Source organism: Chiloscyllium punctatum, chromosome 25 (genome assembly GCF_047496795.1).
Source record: "Chiloscyllium punctatum isolate Juve2018m chromosome 25, sChiPun1.3, whole genome shotgun sequence".
Classification (NCBI taxonomy): Eukaryota; Metazoa; Chordata; class Chondrichthyes; order Orectolobiformes; family Hemiscylliidae; genus Chiloscyllium; species Chiloscyllium punctatum.
In genome coordinates this window covers 73,485,352-73,504,889 of record NC_092763.1, presented here as the reverse complement: position 1 = coordinate 73,504,889, position 19,538 = coordinate 73,485,352, and the positions used below count along the sequence as shown (strand labels likewise).

Here is a 19,538-nt window from a genome sequence, read left to right as displayed (position 1 = left end):
GTCTGATAGTCTTATGGACACGTGACTGGTTACGTAAAGAGAGGTTTGTGTGAAGCATATAGAACTGTGCAATATTAAATGGAAAATTCTTGTAACAGGAACAATTGATCTCGAAATTGAAGTTGTTGATGAACATTAGGGATAATGAATCAGCCTTAGCGAGTTTTTTTAACTTCCGAAGCCAAGGTATGATATTAATGGTGACAAATAAATGGCACTAATTACTTCAGTTTTTGTCTGTTGATTTGTAACACAGGGCTACATTAGCTTTGGCAGAAGTCAGACCAGTCAAGGATTGTTGGCAATAGCATTCCTATTTGTGCTGCTTTTAATAATGACCACAGGTATTCAGCTAGCTGCAGACAGTGGGAAACTGAAGGATAATGAGACACAACAGCAAATATTTGGACAGCCTAGTTTACTAGCCACAGCTATCAGAGGATTTTGCAAGATGCTGAAACTCCCTATGACTTGTTGGGAAAGAGAGACTTTTAGGAGGCACCTCTTTATGACCGCTAGACATCACAAACCATCTGATAGTCAATTAAGTATTTCTAGAAATAAAGGAAACATGCAAATCTGTATCCAGTAAATTCCCATGAACTGCAATGTGATAATGAACAGATATTCTGTCCTTTGATTTCCACATAGATAGTGGCTTGGACATTTACTGTTTTTCTTCAAAGTAGGACTGTTTAAGTCCACCTCCAAAAGTATAGCTGTTCCTGGTACTGTAAGAGGCATCAGCCCTGACTGTTTTTTGTGCATACCTTCTTGCTCGAGGGTATCAGCAACTGCGTCACAGCTGCCAGCGAATGCAGGTGGAATAGAGAAGTACTGATGGACGAAGGGAACATAAGGGTATGTTGGCAGGGTGACATGACAAAATGAGAAGTGGCCCGTAGGGTCCATGAATTGTTTTGGGCAAGTTTACAATTTCTAGCCTGCAAATGTGAATTGAAGAATTCTAGAAATGAAATGCTGGTGTTAATAGAGTAATATAGTACGGAAACAGACCCTTCAGCCCAACTCCTATCCCAGACCAATCTCGTCCCACCTGCCAGTACCCGGCCCATATCCCTCCAAACCCTTCCTATTCATATACCCATCCTGATGCCTTTTAAATGCTGTAATTGTACCAGTCTCCTCCACTGCCTCTGGCAGCTCATTTCATACACATATCACTCTCTGCTTCAAAACATTGCCCCTTAGGTCTCTTTTTTTATATATCTTTCCCCTCACACCCTAAACCTATGCCCTCTAGTTCTGGACTCTTTTCTCCCCCCCCCCGCCCCCCGCCTCCACCCAGGGAAAAGACCTTGTCTGTTTACCCTATCCACACCCTTCATGATTTTATAAACCTCTATAAGGTCACCCCTCAGCCTCCAATGCCCCAGCCTGTTCAGCCTCTCCCTATCTCCCTATAGCTCAAAGCCTCCAACCCTGGCAACATCCTTGGAAATCTTTTCTGAACCCTTTCAAATTTCACAACATCCTTCTGAAAGGAAGGAGACTAGAATTGCATGCAATTATCCAAAAGTAGCCTAACCAATGTCCTGTACAGCCAAAACATGACCTCCCAACTCCTGTACCCAATACTCTGACCAATAAAGGAAAGCATACCAAACGCTGCCTTCACTATCCTATCCACCTGGCACCCTACTTTGAAGGAGCTAAGGACTAGCACTCCAAGGTCTCTTTGTTCAGCAACATTCCATAGGACCTTACCATTAAGTTTATAAGTCCTGTTAAGATTTGCTTTACCAAAATGCAGCACCTCACATTTATCTAAATTAAATTCCATCTGCCACTCCTCAGCCCATTTGATCAAGATCCCATTTTAATCCGAGGTAACCTCCTTTGCTGTCCATTACACTTTCAATTTTGGTGTCATCTGCAAATTTACTAACTATACTGCTTATGCTCACATCCAATTCATTTATATAAATGACGAAAAGTAGCGGACCCAGCACCGATGCTTGTGGCACTCCACTGGTCACAGGCCTCCAGTCTGAAAAACAACCCTCCACCACCACCCTCTGTCTTCTACCTTTGAGCCAGTTCTGTATCCAAATGGCTAGTTCTCCCTGTATTCCAAGAGATCTAACCTTGCTAATCAGTCTCCCATGGGAAACCTTATAGCGCGGAGACAGACCCTTTGGTCCAATTTGTCCATGCTGATCAGATATCCAGAATAAATCTAATCCCATTTGCCAGCATTTGGCCCATATCCCTCTAAACCCTTTGTGGTAATTGTGGCATTGTTACAGAAAGCCCATCTGGCTGAATAGTGTCAATAATCTGCCAGAGTTCAGTCTGTATGTTAGACAAGTCCCACTCAACATTTGACTTCACAAGTTGAAATAGGCCATGATTTGGGGGGGGGGGGGGGGGGGCGGAAATGTCAGAACTCAGTTCTGAAGAAGGCTCATTCAACCCGAAATATTAATTCTATTTTTCTCCACAAATGCTGCTAGATCTGCTGATGTTTTCCAGAATGTCTGTTTTGTTTCTGATTTCCAGCATCCACAGTCCCTTTGGGTTTTGTATTTTGGCGAAGCAATAACTGCTAACCTCGCAAATGATGGTCATGTTCCAATCTATGACTGAAGATATTTTTAAAAATCCTTCTGCCTTCTCTGGAAGCAGAAAGGTTCACTTTTTCACAATGCCCTGCATCTTCTGCCTTTACCTCCCTCCTATTCTCTTGCACTCTGTGTTTTCCCATCAGTCTCTGTAATGATCTAAACATGTACGGAAAACTATGTCTGAGTGGTTAGCACTGCTGCCCCACAGCACCAGAAACCAGGGTTTGATTCAACCCTCGGGCAACTACCTGTGTGGAGTTTGCACTTTCTTCCAGTGATTGTGTGGGTTTCTTGCAAAGGTGTGCAGGTTAAGTAGATGGCCGTGCTAAATTGCCCATAGTGTTCAGGGATGTGCAGGTTAGGTGGATTAACCACGGGAGATGTGGTGTTATATGGAGAATGGGTTAGTCTGGCTGGAATGATCTTCAGAGGGTCAATATGGAGTCAATGGGCCAAATGGCCTGTTTCCACTATATGGGTATTTTAGGATGAAAGCAGCTGGCAGGCGCTCTCTCTCACACTCTCTCTCTCTCTCTCTCTCTCTCTCTCTCTCTCTCTCTCTCTCTCTCTCTCTCTCTCTCACACACACACACAGTGTCTCTGTCTCCCTCAAACACAGTGTCTCTCTCTCTCTCACACTCTCTCTCTCTCTCTCTCTCTCTCTCTCTCTCACACACAGTGTCTCTGTCTCCCTCACACACAGTCTCTCTCTCTCTCTCTCTCACTCACACACACCCAGTCTCTCTCTCTCTCTCTCTCTCTCTCTCTCTCACACACACACACTCTCTCTCTCACTCTCTCTCACTCTCACTCTCACTCTCACTCTCTCACACACACACACAGTGTCTCTGTCTCCCTCACACACAGTCTCTCTCTCTCTCTCTCTCTCTCTCACACACACAGTCTCTCTCTCTCTCTCTCTCTCACACACACACAGTCTCTCTCACTCTCTCTCTCTCTCTCTCTCTCTCTCTCACTCTCTCACTCTCACTCTCTCTCACTCTCTCTCTCTCTCACTCACTCTCTCTCACACACACACAGTGTCTCTGTCTCCCTCACACACAGTGTCTCTCTCTCTCTCTCTCACACACACACACACACAGTCTCTCTCTCTCTCTCTCTCTCTCTCTCTCTCACACACACACAGTCTCTCTCTCTCTCTCACACACACACACACAGTCTCTCTCTCTCTCTCTCCCCCCCGTAATGAGAGAGGCCAGTCTTCATAGACAAATTCACAATTCCATTACTGTCTATTAAAGTGGACATATCCCCTTGGTGTATCTACTGTTCCCACTGAGTAACAGGACACTCTGTGGAAACATTAGCAATCCAACAAAAGGCAGTCTCCTTTCTGTTCAAACATCCAGTCCGAACCAGTAGAGTGGAGTTGAATCAGCTGTGGCATGAACTGTATCTCTGGGAACCTGTGCCATAGGAAAGCTGCTGTTAATCTGACAAGTGTAATATTCTTTCCACCACCAAGATGTTTCACTGACAAAGCAAAAATGCCTTTCCCTCTAAAAGAACAAACTTGATCGCACAAAAAAGCTTTTGCTAATCACTACAGTCACAGCGGCCTAGAAATTAAACCATGCTTTACCCTCCAGTGAGAGGTTTCACTGTGTTTGAACCCAACAGCATGATATTGCAGCTGCTTTCACCGTCTCAACTGCACGATGAAACTGGAGAGCAAACCCAGTCCTCTGAACACTCTCCATCTTTGCTTTCCATTTAAAGATTGCTACTTAAAACCAGAGCTTCAGTGTCTATGTTGCATTTGAGTGTACACGGGCATTGGGCGCAAGAGTAGGCCATTCCGCCCCTCTCACCTGCTGCACGATTCAGGAATCTCATGGCTGCTCTGGTTGTGGCCTCAATTCCATGAGTCCTCCCCCTACCCCCACCCATTGCCTTTGATTCCCTTGTCTGTATGTAATCCGCAGCACGGTAGACAGGCAAGAGGCTGGAAGAACACAGCAATCCAGGCAGCATCAGGAAGTGGAGAAGTCTAACGTTTTGGGTATAACCCTTCTGCAGGCCTTGAAGGAGAGATCCACCCAAAACGTTGGACTTCCCCACCTCCTGCTGCTGCCTGGATTGCTGTGTTTTTCCAGTCTCCTGCTTGTCTACCTTGGATTCCAGCATCTGCAGTTTGTTTTGTCTGTAATCCATACCAGGATTGACTTGAGGATTTTAAATCTGTCTGCTCCCTCAGTTGGATGGAAAGGATCCCATTACATGAGAAAGACCTGATGAATAGCTTCAATCCACAAATGCCTCTGGAAGCAGACGATCTAGTCATTATCCCACTGCAGTTAGTGGGATCTTGCCATTAGAAAATTGGCTGCCATGTCTCTTTCAGCATGTTGGGGGCACAGTCTATTGCCAACCATGGTCACTCCATGGTTATGTTTGACAAGATATTACAGTTCTTTACCATTGTCTTCTGCGTGTTAACTAACCAGGTGTGTCTCCTGTTTTTTACTGTGTGCCACAGGCACATCTTGGATGAGTTTGTACCTTGATGCTTGCTTGGTCATGTTCTGAATGCACCTTCCTTGGTCAATGAGTCCTGCAGCACAAATTGAAACCTGATGCTTCTGGTTCAGAGGTAGGGACTGTAGTCACTGCAAGACAAGGTCTCCACTAGTAGTGATTACATTTCAAAACACACTGCAATCACTACATAAGCAACTCTTGACGGTTTGGAGGTTGTGAAAGAGTCTCTTAAGTACAAGCCTTTCATTCAAAGCAATTAACTATTCACATATTCTCATAATCTTTCCTCAAGCTACTTCTACCAGCAACACTTGTTATTGAAGCCTATCTCCTTCTCAGCTACCTTTCCCAAACCCCACCCCCTCCCATTTATCTCTCAGCCCCGACCCACAAGCCTCATTCCTGATGAAGGGTTTCTGTCCGAAACGTTGACTCTCCTGCTCCTCGGATGCTGCCTGACCTGCTGTGCTTTTCCAGCACCACACTCTCGACACTGACCTCCAGCATCTGCAGCCCTCACTTTCTCCATGCTTGTTATTGAAGATTGCCATTCCTTGGCTTTACAAAGATAGCCAGCTTTTTTTTTGTTTTGCAGTGATCTTTTGTAATCCGTTGTGGTTTCATAAATGATACAAGTACTGTCTGTAACCATGTGGTACATATACTGTGGCCTTTGAGGTTCTTCAAGAGGAACTGGTCAACTCTTTTTAACTTGTGATATAGATTTACCCTTTTAAAGGTTTGATGAAGGATTATTCAGAAGACCAATAAAAACTAATGAACTGCCAATTTCAAATATTGCTGAGATACGGAAAAGAACTTCAGTCGGGGCACAAGCAATTGAAAGGATTACAGCGCAATCTGTGGTTTAAATTGTTTCCTCATGCTTTACATTTCAGCTGAACCACAAAATACCATATAAAATGCTCAATCATTAAATCAGGGCAGTAGCTATGTGATGGTTACAAAATAAAAATCTCAACACCTATTTACAGTCCAACAGATTTATTTGGAAGCACTAGCTTTTGGGGCGCTATTCCTTCATCAGGTAGCTGTGGAGCAGGGATCATAAGGCACAGAATTTATAGCAAATGATTACAGTGTCATACAACTGAAATGATATATTGAACAAACCTAGATTGTTGTTAAGTCTTTCATTTTTAGAATGAGTTGCAGATTTCGGTTCACTAATATGTAAATCTCAGAATGTACATATTAATGAATCGAAACCTGCAACCCATTCTAAAAAAGAAAATGTTAATATCAATCTAGGTTTGTTTAATGTATCATTTCAGTTGTATGACACTGTAATCATTTGCTATAAATTCTGTGCCTTATGATCCCTGCTCCACAGCTACCTGATGAAGGAGCAGCGCTCCAAAAGCTAGTGCTTCCAAATAAACCTGTTGGACTATAACCTGGTGTTATGTGATTTTTTTTTTAACTTTGTCCATCCCAGTCCAACAGCGGCTCCTCCACATCATGGTTAAAAGACAGAACCTTGTTTTTGTAAGTTTTGAGTAAGGCTGAGCAATCTTTGGAAGCAGAAACCAGTCTTGTCAATGATTTATTGTTCCCGTTCCACTCCTGTCAGGTTGTCACAGTGAAAATGTTTGTGTAGGCAGATAGCTTGCTGTAAGTTCGCTGAACAGGTTTTGATAGTGCACTTTTAGACAAGTACTTTGTCAGGGTAATTTACCTCCCAGCAATTGTTTCTCCCCCTCCCTGGGGAAAAAACCATTTAATCGAACTGTACCTTTTTCTACATCTTGTGCTACAAGTTTCTATTGGATTTACAGTATGCGTGACCTTGCTAAAGGTGATCACATGACTGTGTCCACCCATATTCATGTTTTGTTTGGATGGCTCTATCTGTGTAGGTTTTTTGTGACGGTTACAGCTTCTCTGTGCGGCAGTATTATCAACTTGGCTATTTGTGTTTGCATACATTTTGATAAGGATAGGATCAGCTTTACCTGTCCCTGTGTCAACCCTTGTCAATCGTGAAGCTACTGAAAGTCATATCCCTGTACAATATTGCTTAATTTGATTAATTTGGCTTGAGATATCCTAGAATAAACCATCTCAGCAAATTCCTGGACATCAGGAATACAGTGTAGAATTTTATGTTAAATGTTTTTTAAGAAAACTTTCAAAACAATACTAAAAATGTTTGTGTGCTCAGGCAATATTTGAAGTGTGAGGTTAACATTTAAGATCTGGATTCTTTACTTTGGGATTACTTCCCTAATACTAGGTACTAGATGGATTCAAATGGCCATTTTTACAATGATGTTGTTTAGTTTGACCTGCTTGTTACAGCCTACATTACAAAGATGGATCTGCTATACCATCATTCTATAAAAGTGACTGATGCTGAACAAATTAAACTGTTTGACTTTATTTCACTGGAGCGTAGGAGTTTGAAGGATGACCTTGATGCAACCACTTTTGGTGTCTGGTGTATAATTCTGGTCACCCTTCTCTAGGAAGGCTGTGGCTAAGTATGAGAGGGTGCAGAAACGATTTACTGGGATGTTACCGGAACTGGCAGGTTTGAGTTATAAGGAGAGGCTGGATAGGTTGGGACCTTTCTTCCTGGCCATAAAAGAATGAGGGGCATAGATAAGGTGAACAGCCACAGTCTTTTCCCAAGTTAGGGGGAGCTCAAACCTAGGATTACATTTTTAAGGTGAAAGGAGAACATTTTTAAAAAGGACACAAGGGGCAGCTTTTTCACACACACCGTGGTTCGTGTGTGGAACTAGCTGCTAGAGGAAATGGCGGGTGTGAGTACGGTTACATTATTTAAAAGACTTTTGGAACAGTACATGAATAGGAGAGGTTTGGAGTGATATGGGCGAAATGCAGCAGGTGGGACTAGTTTAGTTTGGGGAACATGGTCAGTGTGGACCAGTTGGACCGAAGGGTCTCTTTCCATGCTCCATGACTCTCTGATTCTATAAGCAATGCAGGAACGTGAGTAGATTCTTCAATTATACAATGAATTTTTTTACCAGGTTCAGTTCTATAAATTGACAAATCCGGTTCTGTGTTATGCAACATAACTACATTTAGTGCCAAGATTACAGGACATACTTATCTAGAAGGTGGCCACTTGACCTATCATACCCATGCTGTCACTATGAAGGAGCAATTCAATTCGTATGATGGCCCCTTCGTTCCCTGTTATTCCTTTATTTAAGTGTTTATGCAGTTTGTTTTGGTGCCTTCCGAATTATCATAACTCATTGTGTTTTTCAAATGTTTAACCAAAAAGAAAACTCACCTCCCTGCTGATCCTGTTAAGCTGTGTGTCCTTTAGTTGCCAATTCTCTTGCTAGTGGTAACAGTTTCACCTTGTCCTTCATTCCTATCAAAACATTTCGAAGGATTTTTAAACAGCAATCAAAACTATCCTTTTTTTTTTCACAGATTTTTCAGTTTGTACACAGAATTGAGCTTTTACATTCTATGATCAGATTGTGCAAGAATCAAAAGTATTTTTCTTGTTTTGATTAGTTATACCTTGTTATATTTTGGACTACTAAACATTTCTTCTGCAATACGCCAGTTCTGACCTTGGATCCATTTCAGTTAAATTACTTTTACAGTTTCTGTTGATCCTCTTAACAACACTGTTTTGAATCTTTTACAAAAAGCTTTTAAACTGTGTGTAAACCAGCTTTCTTAAAAAAAAAGTTGTATTTCCTTCCAAACAATGTTTTCAATTTAGGTGAAATGATCTTTCATCTTCAATGTGTAAAGCTACTACAATTCCCGAAATAATAGAATGGTAATGCTGCAGATAGAGGCTATTCAGCCCCACTGTACCTGCACTGGCTCGGCTATTGTGTCCAGCTCTATCATCGAGTACCAATATCTAGAGGAAGATGTGGATGTAAGGACATATATGTGCACGTGTGCACACGCATGCACGCCAATTATAACACTTAACACTTAAAGCAATCTGACTACTGGTAATAATTTCATCTTTGAGTTTGTGCTATAGAATATGGCTACTCATGAGATTAAGAATCAAGTTTTTTTTTACATTTATATGCACTTGGAAACAGTAACCTAAATATTGTTTATCAACATGCTAAGCAAAGCAAGTTTGAAGAGCTTACTTCCTAATTACCTCATTTTATTTCCCACAGCGCTCAGTCAAGTGGTTGGAGAGGTGTGAGACGTGTTTGTTGCTAGAATATTATCTTGACGCTCACTGGGTGTTTACAGAGGACCTTTCATTAGCAGGCTGGCATCCACTGATCTGGAAACTCCTTGACATGATGACCACCCCCAATGGAGTGGACTTGTGTTAAATGGGTTCAGGCTTAGACTCCATGGATTGGATTTTGAGGTCACTGATGTGCAAATGCCTCCAGCCCTTTGTCATGCAAACTTGCCCTGGGATTTTCTGTCGGTATTTGCATGCAAAGGCAAAGGCAAGACAATTAGATACTTATTTCAGCACAATGACCTCTGGAAGAACAGGAAATGTCAACAGCAGCTTGTTGATTGGTTCTGTTTTGACTGAGTTTCTGTAGTCACATGAAGTTGCTTTGCACATTTAAACTTCTGAGCACCGATAGCCTCATTGCTTCAACCAGAAAGTCCAAGGGAATGTATGCTCAAGTCAAAAGGCGTGGAAAGGAATTAACTTCAGTGGGAGTTATTCGGAACTTATTATCTTCTCTTGACTGCATGTGTCTGATAGTCACAGTATTTATTAATTGATTAATCCAATAAGTTCACAGTAGATTTTTCTGCCCTAATATCTATATGTGCAAGAGCTTGAACTATAGTGAATTTGTCATAACTCAAATTATATTTTGTTTGAATCTGCAAGCTATGCCAAGATATTTTCTGCCACAAACTATTTAATTTTTGTTCGTGGATTTCGAGAGATGTTCTTTGTGTTATTCTGAAAACACACTCACTCCAGAGAGAGCTTTTCGGTGCTTGCACATCAATTTAGGTGACCCCCTTCTCTCTTTCTCCCCCCCCCCTCCCCCCACCACCAACACTTCTAGAAACAGGAAAGAAATCTTTCATATGTGACTAACGATTACTGATGGTTTGATACAAGGCTTCAAACCTTCCAGTCCAATGGGCCATTTAGTTGCATTGCATGTTTGTTAGAATTTCTATACATGTGGGATTACAGAAGCCACTGCACTTCTGGTGTCTTGACAACCTTTCAGTAAGGCAAAACTGCTAAGAATAACCCTTTTTAAAGTAAGATGTATTCAGTCTGAGCAAACTGAAATAAAGAAGTCTAGGCCTGTGTCCCTGAACTTGTGGAGTATGTGACCCATGCCTTGTAGCCCTGTCACTCCTAGTTTAGTGCTGAAATTATGAGCTAATGACTCAATGTACATGTACCCACAAGATTTGTCTTTTGCAGTTTTTGTTCGCAAAAGATATTTCCAAAAATAAACAAGTAAAATTTGTGCTAAGATAAACAATGACACTGTAGGGTACTTGATAATCATTGTCCAGGCCAGGGAAACATGGACTCAAATGCAAAACAGATATGCATTCTGTAATTATAAACCATGATACCGTATATTTTTAAAGAAAGGATTAGACTCTCTGACAACTCTAGCATGTGTGGCAGAAAGTATTGGAAAGTACAGAATGTGTTCATTGAGGCATCAGATCCTGTTGTTGCGAGAAGACATTGTATCTTTTCAAATATTAAAGTTGGTTTTCCCCGTACTTTTTCTTCCTTCTCTCATACCCACCCAAAAAATTAATTTTCTTTGACAATAAAGCCAAAGAACTATGGATGCTGGAAATCAGAAATTGCTGGAAAATCTCAGTAGGTTAGGTAGCATCATGGATTGTTTTTGCATGTATGTGCTGAATCTTTGGGATTATTTTTCCTCTAGTGCCAATTTTATCTCTTAAGTTTGAGGGGGTCACACCATATTTGGAGAATTCCAGAAATTGCGTCACTGGCGTAACCTCCTTTTGTTACGAGGCTTGATGTCTGAATTAGCACTGAGCTTTTAATTGGAAGTGTATGGAATTTCCCCAGAGTGAGTCAGTGAGTTGAATCTTCTCCTGATGTGCTTTTAATGGAAACTTGCAGTCATTTAGAGGCAGTACCAATAAAAGAAAACAGTGGGCAGAGTTTTCCCTGGAGGTGGAGAGGAGTGGAAATAGTCGGGTGAGCTGGCCTTGGAGAGAAACTCTCCACCTTCCCTCTTATTCTGTACCAGGCAATATGGTCCCAGGGCTGCTTTCCCAATTTCACCGATTTGAGGTCCTTTTAAAAGGTCAATTAATGACCACTTAAAAGCCTTGATGCAACATGTCTCCAATTCCTAAAATCCCCAGCAGGTAAGAATGGTGACCGGATTCCAGACTAGGAATCAGTGGTGACCTGAGGTTGTGATGTTGGGGATCTTCAATTGCCCCCCCCCCCCAACATCACAGGCATGGCTGGTGGCAGCCTGCTCTCATCTCTGACCCTCCCTCTTACCCTGACCTCTACCCCACAAGAAGAAGACTACAAAATAGTATTTGTCAGTGGATTCCCCCAAGGAGTAGGCCTCATCTGGTGGATTTTTAAGGCTCAGAAGCTGCTGTGCTCTTGCCATCATGCATCTGATGACCCAGGCCAGCAAAGAACAAAGAACATTCCAGCACAGGAACAGGCCCTTTGGCCCTCGAAACCTGCACCGATCCGGATCCTCTATCTAAATCTTTCGCCTATTTTCTAAGGATCAGTATCCCTCTGCTCCCTTCCCATTCATGTATCGGTCTTGATCCATCTTAAATGATGCTATCATGCCTGCCTCTACCGTGTCTGCTGGCAACGCGTTCCAGGCACCCACCACCCTCTGCATTAAGAATTTTTCATGCATATCTCCCTTAAACTTTTCCCCTCTCACCTTGAACTCATGATCCGTAGTAATTGAGTCCCTCACTCTGGGGAAAAAGCTTCTTGCTATTCATCCTGTCTGTCCTCTCATGATTTTTGTAGACCTCAATCAGATCCCCCCTCAACCTCCTCTTTCTAATCAAAATAATCCTAAACTACTCAACCTCTCTTCATAGCTAGTGCCTTCCATACCAGGCAATATCCTGATGAACCTCCTCTGCACCCTCTCCAAAGCATCCACATCCTTTGGTAATGTGGTGACCAGAACTGTACGCAGTATTGCAAATGTGGCTGAATCAAAGTCTTCTACAACTGTAACATGACCTGCCAACTCTGCTATTCAACACCCCGCCCAACGAAGGAAAGCATGCCGTATGCCGCCTTGACCACTCTATCGACCTGCGTTGCCACCTTCAGGGTACAATGGACCTGAACACCAGATCTCTCTGCACATCAATTTTTCCCAGGGCTTTTCCATTTACTCTATATTTCATTCTTGAATTGGATCTTCCAAAATGCATCACCTCGAATCTGCCCGAATTGACCTCAATCTGCCATTTCTCCACCCAACTTTCCAATCTATCTACACTCTGCTGCATTCTCTGACAATCCCCTTCACTACCTGCTACTCCACCAATCTTAGTGTCATCTGCAAACTTGCTAATCAGACCACCTATATCTTCCTCCAGATCATTTATGTATATCACAAACAATAGTGGTACCAACACAGATCCCTGTGGAACACCACTGGTCACAGTTCTCCATTTTGAGAAACTCCCTTCCACTACTACTCTCTATCTCCTCTTGCCCAGCCAGCTCTCTGTCCATCTAGCTAGTACAGCCTAGACCCCATGCGACTTCACTTTCCATCATGTTCTGGATTAGAGTGGTGCTGGAAAAGCACAGCAGTTCAGACAGCATCCAAGGAGCAGGAATATCGACGTTTCGGGCAAAAGCCCTTCGTCAGACGACCATGGGGAATCTTATCAAATGCCTTATTGAAGTGTTGAGATCTGTGATAGGGCAAGTACAAAGAATTGTTTTCTCATGTAACATTCACATGATAGCACACTCGACTTCAGTGAAGATTTTGCTGGTTCCAGGCCAGGATTCCAGCACACGGCCACAGAAGCATTGAGTTGATGAAGATGCTGTAAGTCAGATGAGCTGTCAAATGGAGTACCACATGCCGTTTCTGGTGGAGTTCAAAGTTGGCCGTGACACTGTTGTGAAGTTGAGCAGGGGGATTCCCTTGGTGTCCTGGCCAACATTGACTGATCAACCGCAGGCATGAGCGTTGATTGTCTTGCTGCCATCACATCGTTATTTGTGGGGAGCTGCTGTGCGAAACCTTGCTGTTATTGCTTTTCCTACATTTTGTAAATGTATTTCAAGTACCTAATTTGCTGCAAAACACATTGAGAGTTTCTGTAGAAATGCAATTTTTCATGTTTTGCTGCACTGCCCATTAAATCAGATTGATTTTTCAAAAAAATTTGGCTCTGAGGAAGTAGGCAACTGGCCCAAAGAATACGCAGAAGATTCTTTATTAGAACATTCAAAATCCAAAAAGCTCCGAAATCTGAAGGGTTTTTCTGAAGGTTGTTTGGCGTGCAAACAGTTAACCCAAATCAACACCCACTCGATATGTGTCACTCAGGTGCAATGTTTGGGGGGCGGGGGGGGGGGGGGGGAAACGTACGTGGCCAAGCACCTGTTTTTTACTTAGAAGTCAGCTCCTCCAGTAAGATTTTTTAAAATTTCACCATTAAACTGCCACTTATTCGGAAAACCGAAAAATTCCGAATTCTGCAAAGCAGCTGGTCCCGAACATTTTGGATAAAGGCTCTTCTACCTGTAATGAAACCCAGTGGAACACCCTGTGCAGGTGTAATGGGCCAAATGGCCTCCTGTGCTGTAACAATTCTGTGAAAAATCTGTGCCCCTCCTGTCTGTTTGGGTAGACTCGAAAGCTCAACAGCTCAGAAGAGAAGTGATCACTATTTTTGCTTAGACTAAGTTAGAAATCACACAATACCAGGTTACAGTCCAACAGGTTTATTTGGAAGTGCTAGCTTTCAGAGCGCTGCTCCTTCAGGTGGATGTGGAGCAAGATCATAAGACACAGAATTTATGGCAAAAGATCACACCGTCATGCATGCAACTGGTACAATATATTAAACAAACCTAGATTGCTTAGACTAACACTACCAAAGAAAGTCTCGCTTCACTAATTCTGCTGTCTTTACTGAGCAAAATAATTGGCGTATTTGAATATGCAGCAATAATATGCTGCATTTGAAATAATCAAGTGCACTTGATGTGCATTGGGACATTCTGACAAAGATGTTAAAGAGCCAGAGAAATGCAGTTTAATAACTTGCAAACTTAGTAACTACGTACTCCTCCACCTTCTTTCAAAACAATTATTTATTTCACCAAAGTGTATCTTGGCTTTCACTTCCTATTGCAAACATTCTTATGTATATGCAAAGCATGCATGAAAATTTATTTCTTTGACCAAGTTATTGGTCACTGGGTTAATATCTCTGTTACTCGGTGTTAAATTTTGTGTTTCTCTTGGGAAATGCCTTGGAATGCTTCCTGATGTTAAAGGTGCTTTCTTAATAAATATCAAGGAGAAACCCAAAAGGCTGGAGAAACTCAGCAGGTCGAACAGCTTCTGCAGAGAGAGAAAAAGTTAATATTTCGAAAGTGCAGCATGGCTTTGTATCAGAACTGAAGGGGCTGTAAAAGTGACCGGTTTTAAGCTGTGGAAAAATCAGAGGAGGAGGAACAGATGGTCGAGATGCTGCTGAACGAAGGGCAGAGCTAGTACTTGCTTTCCTTTCTGTTCGAGATCCACTGCAGGGTTTCTGTGAAGCCCAACACAAAGAACATTGAGGCTTCATCCATTTTAAGCACTCCACAACCTTTTATGACTCAACATTGAGATCACCAATTTTAGACAGTGACCTCCATCCCCCATTTTGATTGCATTTCCCTCCCCTTCCCATCACTCAACTCCATTTCTTGCTTGTGTGGGTTTGCTTTCAGTGAAGCTGAGCTATTGACATCTACTCTCTTCATTTGCTCTACTATTTGCACCCCCTTTGCCTTTTGCTATGGAGTGTCTTTACCATCCATTACACTTCCTGCTCCTCCACTCTGTTTTTCCACAGTGTACAACCCATGTCTTGAATACTCTGGTGATGCAGCATCGCTACCTCTAAGCCACAAGGTTTAGTTTCAAGTCCTGTCTGCTCCAACGATGTCTCATAACATAGGTGAAAGTGAGGACTGCAGATGCTGGAGCTTTGGGTCAAGATTAGTGTGGTGCTGGAAAAGCACAGCAGGTCAGGCTGCATCCGCGGAGCAGGAAAATCGATGTCTCGGGCAGGAGCCCTTCATCAGGTGCCTGTACTGGTTGTCCTTGTCCGGATCCAAACTGTGCAGGTCTGAATGTAGTCTGGAGACCATGCGGGAAAAGTCGGTTGCGTAGGCAGGCACTGAGGAAGCAGATGTGGCTGTGGTAGCGAGTCTGTTTCACGACGTGGTTGAAGAGCTTCAAGGCAGAGGAGACAACCTGGGGTTGCAGTGAGAGAGACACTCACTGAGATCTTTGTGGAGAGTGGAGGAGAACTTCTTCAAGGTAGGCGTCCTTGCAAGAGGATTCGCAGTAAGGTTAAAATCAGCTAGGCGAAAGTGAGGACTGCAGATGCTGGACATTAGAGTCAAGATTAGAGTGGTGCTGGAAAAGCACAGCATCCGAGAAGCAGGAAAATCGGCGTTTCAGGTATGAGTCCATCATCAGGGCTTCTCGGATGCTGCCTGACCTGCTGTGCTTTTCCAGCACCACTCTAATAGTGTCTCATAACCTGTCTGAAGACAGGCTGATTTTAAAACATACCTAAAACAATCCCTTTAGTTCCAAAGAAGTGACCTAATGGACTTGAAATGCTGTCTCTCACCACAGATTCTGCCAGACCTGCTGAGTTTCTCCTGCATTTTCTGTTTTTATGTCAGATCTTTGGTAACTGCCGTACTTTGCTTTTGTTATTGTAGAAATGAATATAGTTGTTTTCAAACTTTTTCTCGATAGAGAATACTGTTAAAATTTACTTATGTAATGTGTGTCCTATTAATGAAGACAATGTGTCACAAAAGTCAAAATTGAGTGACATATTTTGGAAACTTGCTTCTGTCATGTTTCGGTCATAGTATTTTTAATATTTTTGCAGAAGCAACTAAAACATGAAGCCAAGAAAGCTATTAACCAACTGGACCTACGTGTCTTGAAGCATGGAGATCAGGTGTGTATTAATAAGCTGCCTGAACATGACTGAAGGATAAATGCTGGATATTCATGGAATCTTTTGTTTGGCATTTGGCAGGGAAGTAGTGTCTGAGTACAAATGGGTGCCAAAACGGAGAGCCAGTTCACAAGTTAATTTATCTTCTTGTAAAATGAGTAAAAATTATCATTTTCAAACATTTGTATGGCGTGTGTGCTCATGCTTTTCTTATTGAAATGGAGCCAGTATTTCTCTAAAAGAGCCAAAAGAAAAGTCCTTGCTTTGGGAGTTAATCAACTTGTGCAATTTTGGGTGGTCTGAAATAATTTGCATCAATGCAGGTTTAAGCTTAAATCAGAAATTGACCATTTTAAGGGGTGGCACAGTGGTTCAGTGGTTAGCACTGCTGCCTTATAGTGCCAGGGACCAGGGTTTGATTCCAACCATGGGCGACTGTCTGTGTGGAGTTTGCACATTCTCCCCGTGTCTGTGTGGGGTTCCTCCAGGTGCTATGGTTTCCTCCCACAGTCCAAAGATGCGCAGGTTAGGTGGATTAGCCATACTAAATTATCCATAGTGTTGAGGGATAGGCCAGTTAAGTGGATGAGCCATGAGGAATGCATGGTTACAAGGAGGGTTGGTCTGGATGACCTGCTCTTTGGAATGTCCATGTGGATCTGATGGGCCGAATGGCCTGCTTCCACACTGTACGGATACTATGATTTAATGCAATGTTGCACCTTTTCTATCACCCATGATTGCATTATATGGTATTAGAACCTTGAGGGGGGCGGGACGTTGGGTGGGTAAGGGAGCTATTGTATGATATGCAGCTCGAGAGAAGAAGTCCTATAAAATACACATGACCTTTTCAAAAAGTGATTACTGTGAATGAGCAACTGGCATTTCATCCAGTTGCAAGGGTCACATTTTGGGTGGAATGGCTAGCTTCCAAAGCCCAGCTGCAGAATGAGACTATTTTTCCCTTTCTGCTTGTTCATTCTTGAGTCTGGGATTCACCAGAGTGGGGTCCACTGCCCTTATGAGGTGTGTCCTCAGCATTGAGCTGAACTTATGTCCACTCTCAGATGGACTTCGATGGATTAATCAGTCATTTCTGAACCCAAGTGGAGGCTGGTACAATTGCAATATTTAAGAGGCATTTGGATGGGTATATGAATAGGAAGGGTTTGGAGGGAAATGGGCCGGGTAGTGGCAGATGGGACTAGATTGGGTTGGGATATCTGGTTGGCATGGACGGGTTGGACCGAAGGGTCTGCTTCCATGCTGTATGTCTCTATGACTCGATGACTGTCTGTCTGAGGTGGGGCGTTGAGGTGCTTGGATGGTTAGGTTGATGAATTGTTTGGAAGTCAGTGCACTGTCTCTGACATTTCCACAATACAGGTCTGTGCAGTCCCAACAAATTTGTCTGGATGTGTTTGGTGCTTGCCCAGGTTTTGCCTGCATTTTGTGTTTACTGTCTGATTTGTGTGAAGCTCTGTCTTCAGTTGAGAGATAGCTTTGACCTCTTCAGTGATGTTTTAAGAATTGTGCAGAAGAGGTTCTGTTGTGACCATGTTCAGAGCTCGTTACCAAGAGAGAATCTTGCCCCTTTTTTTCTTAGTTTAGATATTTCACTTGGGTCTTTCCACAATTTGTCAAGTAAGTGCATTATTGGAACTCCATTGTTGTTACTTTTGTATATATGCTGATTTTTGAGCTGGCGATTTTGAGTTTCCTCACAGTTTGGTCTCTGGTCATTAATGTGTTTGTCGCCGCTCTTGCTGGTGTCTAGTGGATATGGACCTTGTATCAGCAATCAACTGAAAGCAGATTTAACTTAATCTTTCTGGTTCTGATCTTCAGGAGACTGGTCCGGATGCTGATAGTTGTGCTGTGTGCATTGAAGCTTACAAGCCCAATGATATTGTTCGCATCTTGACTTGCAAGTAAGTACTCCATAATTTATATGTAATTGTTTGAAGCATCCAGAATCCATCATATGGAGGGAATTGATTAAGTAAGTTGTTTTTTATAATCTAATGATTGATGCCAAACGGTAAATTATCCAATTTATAACATGCCAAAAGGAAACTTGTGTATGAGTAAATAAAATCAATAACTGTGAATGATTTCTTCCCCCATTGAACATTTGAAATATGTTGCTAATGCTGATGTGTTGAAACTCAAGCATGAGAATTAACTCATGAAGGAGTGCTGTGAAATAGATATGTAGAGATTTTCCTGGGGCAGCACAATAAATGTGATTGAAATCCAGGTGAGAATTGAATTTTCCTCAGATGAGGTTAGCTGTAATGCTTCTGGACCTTGCCAATACTCTTGTGACAGCTACAAGTTGTATCGTCGAGTTGCAGAAATTGATGCTTGAGTCAGATCCATAAATGGTTAGCATGGGTGCTGTAAGCTGATGTTGATCAGCGTAGTGGTCAAATCACCGAGGAAGAGCTGGCTGGAGCAAAACCTCATTGGGCCAGTTCTGGAATATGGCGCCATGACTTGGAGATGCTGGTGTTGGACTGTGGTGTACAGAGATAAAAATCACACAACACCAGGTTATAGTCCAACAGGTTTAATTGGAATCACTAGCTTTCGGAGCACCACTGCTTTATCCTCCACAACCACCTGATGAAGGAGCGGCACTCCAAAATCTAATGCTTCCAGTTAAACCTGTTGGACTATAATCTGGTGCTATGTGATTTTTAACTTGGAATATGGAGCATACTTATGTGTAGTGACTAGTATCCAGGAATGAACAAAACCTGAAATGAAATCCTATTGAAGTAGGAACATTTTACAGGGTATTGGAGGTAGAGAAATAGAAATAGCATGAAATACTAAATGTGAATAATTTTCATGACACCAGGTTATGGTCCAGCAGCTTTATTTGAAATCCCAACCTTTAGGAACACTGCAACTTTGTCAGGTGAAGTGACATCACCTGATGAAGGAGTAGTCCTCTGAAAGCTTGTGATTTCAAATAAAGCTGTTGGATTATAACCTGGCATCATGTGACTTCTGCCCTTGTCCACCCCAGTCCAACGCTGGCACCTCCACCTCATTAAAAATTTTGACGTGCAATGACAATGGTATGTGACTATTGGTGAGGACGGGACACTAATTATAAGGGATGCAGATTGAGGCAATGTGTATGGGGGGGGTCAGGAAGGTCACTCATTTTTTAAAAAATGGCATTTTCAGAAAGATCATTATGCCCTTGTGTTTGTTTGCTCAGTG

At 42.5% G+C, this 19,538-nt stretch overlaps 1 protein-coding gene across 5 annotated transcripts in view; it reads left to right on the top strand.

The window, feature by feature from the left end:
• Positions 1 to 19,538, top strand: part of rnf128b (ring finger protein 128b) — a 146,478-nt gene that overhangs the window by 115,504 nt on the left and 11,436 nt on the right. For all 5 annotated transcript variants that reach the window (XM_072595569.1, XM_072595568.1, XM_072595572.1 and 2 more), the window contains 2 exons: positions 16,227 to 16,298; positions 18,150 to 18,232. In XM_072595569.1, coding sequence (XP_072451670.1) covers positions 16,227 to 16,298; positions 18,150 to 18,232 — 155 coding nt within the window. The remainder of the gene's footprint in view (positions 1 to 16,226; positions 16,299 to 18,149; positions 18,233 to 19,538) is intronic.